The sequence below is a fragment of the Microtus ochrogaster genome, chromosome 7 (genome assembly GCF_000317375.1).
Source record: "Microtus ochrogaster isolate Prairie Vole_2 chromosome 7, MicOch1.0, whole genome shotgun sequence".
NCBI classification, from domain to species: domain Eukaryota; kingdom Metazoa; phylum Chordata; class Mammalia; order Rodentia; family Cricetidae; genus Microtus; species Microtus ochrogaster.
Genome location: NC_022014.1, coordinates 82,486,723 through 82,490,106, shown reverse-complemented (window position 1 = coordinate 82,490,106; position 3,384 = coordinate 82,486,723). Strand labels below are relative to the sequence as shown.

At 53.5% G+C, this 3,384-nt stretch overlaps 1 protein-coding gene across 1 annotated transcript in view; it reads right to left on the bottom strand.

The window, feature by feature from the left end:
* Slc26a11 (solute carrier family 26 member 11) overlaps positions 1 to 3,384 on the bottom strand; it is a 19,228-nt gene that overhangs the window by 4,017 nt on the left and 11,827 nt on the right. Inside the window, exons 10-12 of the mRNA XM_013347606.2 lie at positions 2,116 to 2,176; positions 854 to 909; positions 515 to 655 (exon numbers count right to left, since the gene is read on the bottom strand). Coding sequence (XP_013203060.1) covers positions 515 to 655; positions 854 to 909; positions 2,116 to 2,176 — 258 coding nt within the window. The remainder of the gene's footprint in view (positions 1 to 514; positions 656 to 853; positions 910 to 2,115; positions 2,177 to 3,384) is intronic.

Genomic DNA, 3,384 nt, shown 5'->3' with positions numbered 1-3,384 from the left:
GTCCTAAAGACGACATGTGGACACACAGGAAGACCAGACACAGAACAACTGGTCATTTACATCTGTTAACTGTGGCCAATGAAGAAAAGGGACTTAGCTCTGGTCCGCTAAAGGAACTACTGGGTCAGGGACGCTCGGGTTAGGAGTCGGTGAGTCGGAAAGGCTGTAAAGAGGGGCCGGGCAGTCACCCATCCATAGGAAGAGAAAGGGATGTGGGAGGAGGGTGGGGGACGGAATGGAAGGAACCCCAGTCTCCACTGGGCTCAGCTTTGTGTGGGCCAAATTACGGCTCCTCCCGAGCCGCTACCCTGAGTGACAGGACTGTCTCCTGAGCTAGGGTGGCGGTACTTGAGTGACGGACCTGTCTCTTGGCTCTTTGTGTGTTCTTTCCTAAGTTACCACAATGCCCCAGCTCTAGTCCAAAGTAGGGCTGCAGGCTGGGAGGGGAATAACAGATGCCCTTGGCATTCAGATGCCGTGTCGGAGGCTGCCCACCTTGAATGCGTGTACGTACTCTTAACACGCCAGAGCGTCCTGAGAATCTTGGCATCAAAGAGTGGGGCCACAGCCATGATGATGACGGCAGCCAGCGCAGACTTGGGAATGTAGTAGAAGAGTGAAGTCAAGAAGTCCAGAGAGAGCAGCACCAGCACACCTGTGGGGAGGGGTCATCTGGGGGACGGGTTCCCACCCGGCACCCACAAAATGATGCAGCCTAAGCTGAGGTGTGGAGGGGCCTGGTGTCCGATGGGACACAGCTGTGGGCCCACGCAGACTTGGTAGGAATGACCTAAGCAGTTAGAGAACCATGGCCTCTTCCCTTCTCCACCATTCCCACTGGTGGGGGGCTCACCAGTCACCAGGCCTCCTGCTGGGGTACACACCCCAGTCTGGGCATTCACAGCTGTCCTGGAAGACAACGGGAAGAAACCTGTCAATCCCCAGTGGCTGAGAGGGGAGCTGTCTGGCCTCATCCTGGGGCTGACCTTTCAGGGAGACCTGTGCTGGAAGTGAGGGCAGGTGGAGCTGACAACAGGCACAGGCGACTGAGTTAAGGTGGCCGCAGGGCACTGAGCTCAATCTCCCTAGTGGTCTATTTTTTATTCTTAACCCTTTTGACAGTTTTATTCAAGTTTATCTTGCCATCTCCCATTCCTCTCTCCCATGCCCCTTCCACTTCCTCTGGACCCCTTTCTCTCCCTAACATATCTCTCCCCTTATTCATGCCTTGTGTTTTGATGGCCCCGAGTTTAATTAGAGTTCCTTGCACAAGCATTGGTGTGAACAGGGCTGTTAACCAGAGCACGGGCAACTCACTGCTGGCCACACTGCTGAAGAAAATGATTCCCTGTCCCCGGGCAGCCATGACTGCCAACAGCTCTTCAGAAGGGGTGGGTGGGCTGTCCTGCTTTCTCTAATATCTACTATTCATTATTAAGTCTGAAAACACTGATCAAGAACTCCAATTCCTTTAAGGTTGTCCCTCTTCTGCCCCCACATCCTAAGTTTCTCCTGAGGAATACACAGTTCCTCTTTAGGCACGGGGCTCCCCCATCCCATCTTCCAGAATCCAGGAAAGACTGCCTCCAAACCTGACTCAACAGGGCAGAGATTGAGACCTTTATGTCCCCATTTTTTCCTGTTCTTTCCCTCCTTCCCTCCCTCCCTCCCTTTCTTCTCTCTCTCTCCCCCCCCCCCCCATAGATCTGGCTGTTCCGGAACTCACTAAGTAGACCAGACTGGCCTTGACCTCACTTATAGAGATCCATCTACTTCTGCCTCCCAAGTGCTGGGACTAAAGGTGCACTACTATGCTCTCTTCCCACTTTCTTTCGGAATTTAACTCAGACAGCAGCATGCCTGGAGGACTTGGATGGGCCAGGGATTCTACCTCTAAATGCAGGGCTGGGGTGCTAGGAGCTGTCCTGAAGGGCAGGTGTAACCTCCCTTGCTGTGGACATGGCCACAGCTTCCCAGAGGTCTTTAGAATGCCCGGTGGAGTAATGAGGAGGGAACAGTACAATACGGTTGAGGGTGTGTGTGTGGGGGGGGATAAGAGGTCTTTGGACCCTGCCGGCCCTAAATGAACAGGGAAGAAAGAACGTGGCCACTCACCGCCCAAAGCTGCCAGTGACGGGGTAAGAGGAGACGAGGGAGCCCAGCATGTTGGTGAGGCCTGGGGAGAGAGCAGATGTTTACCAAGAGGGGCGGGAACATCAGACAGGAGGAATAGCAGCAGGTGGAGGTTAGGGGTCAAATGCAGACCCACACAGGGGAAAAGACGGAGGGAAGAACTTGGGACGCCGCAACCACGCTGTTCCAGGGAAGGAATCCGGATCTTGATCACACTCACCTCGCCAGAGTCTAATTTATTACTCCCATCTCTAATTCTAGATTTTTGTTTTTCCAGACAGGGTTTCTCTGTAGCTTGGAGCCTTTCCTAGAACTCACTTTGTAGACCAGGCTGGCCTCGAACTCACAAAGATCCGCCTGCCTCTGCCTCCCGAATGCTGGGATTAAAGGCGTGCGCCACCACCGCCCAGCTTGATTTTTTCTTTTTCTTTGCCTGCATGTAAGGCTCCGCTAAGTTCCCTGAGCCCCTGGAAGTGGAGTTAGTGACAGCTGGGAGTCACCATGTGGTTGCTGGGAATTGAACCCGGATGCTCTGGAAGAGCACCTGTTACTCTTAACCACTGAGCCACCTCTCCAAGCCCTGGTCTCATGTAGCCCAGGCTGTGCATGAACTTGGTATGTAGTTGAGAATGACCCTGAGCCTGTGAGCCATTGTCTCTGCTTCCTGAGGGCCGAGACCACAGTGTGGGCCACCATGTCCTACCTGTTCTAGGTTCAAAGCAGATCTGGCTCAGGCCTCGCCACGTGAGGCCTGGTGACACCTTAGAGACGGTATCAGTACGACATCCACCTGAGCACCTGAGACACAACTGCTGTGAATGACAAGTCGAGGGACCCAAGGCCAAGGCTGGCAAGATGCCTTCCCCAGGTCACACTCCAGACCACATGGAATCCAGGACCATACCTTGCTGGACCCACACTCTGGCTACCCAACATCCATCCCACCCAGGAATCTTTACAATGACCTATCCCGGAAACTGCAGGTTCAAGGCCTGCTCAAGACACAACATTATACAGCAACTGCTCAGCCATCTTTTCACGAGCGACTTATCAGAACCAAGGGATCCGGTAAAGGCTAAACCAAAAGGCACCCTGGGGACACCACTGCCATTAGGACAGTCCTCTGCTCTTACTGACTTGTTTACTTATTTATTATGTGTTGGTAGTGGGGGTTGAGGTGCTACTTTTACCCCTCGTAATGCCAGGATCAAGTTCAGTGCTTCATACATGGTAAGACAGTGCCCCCCCCCC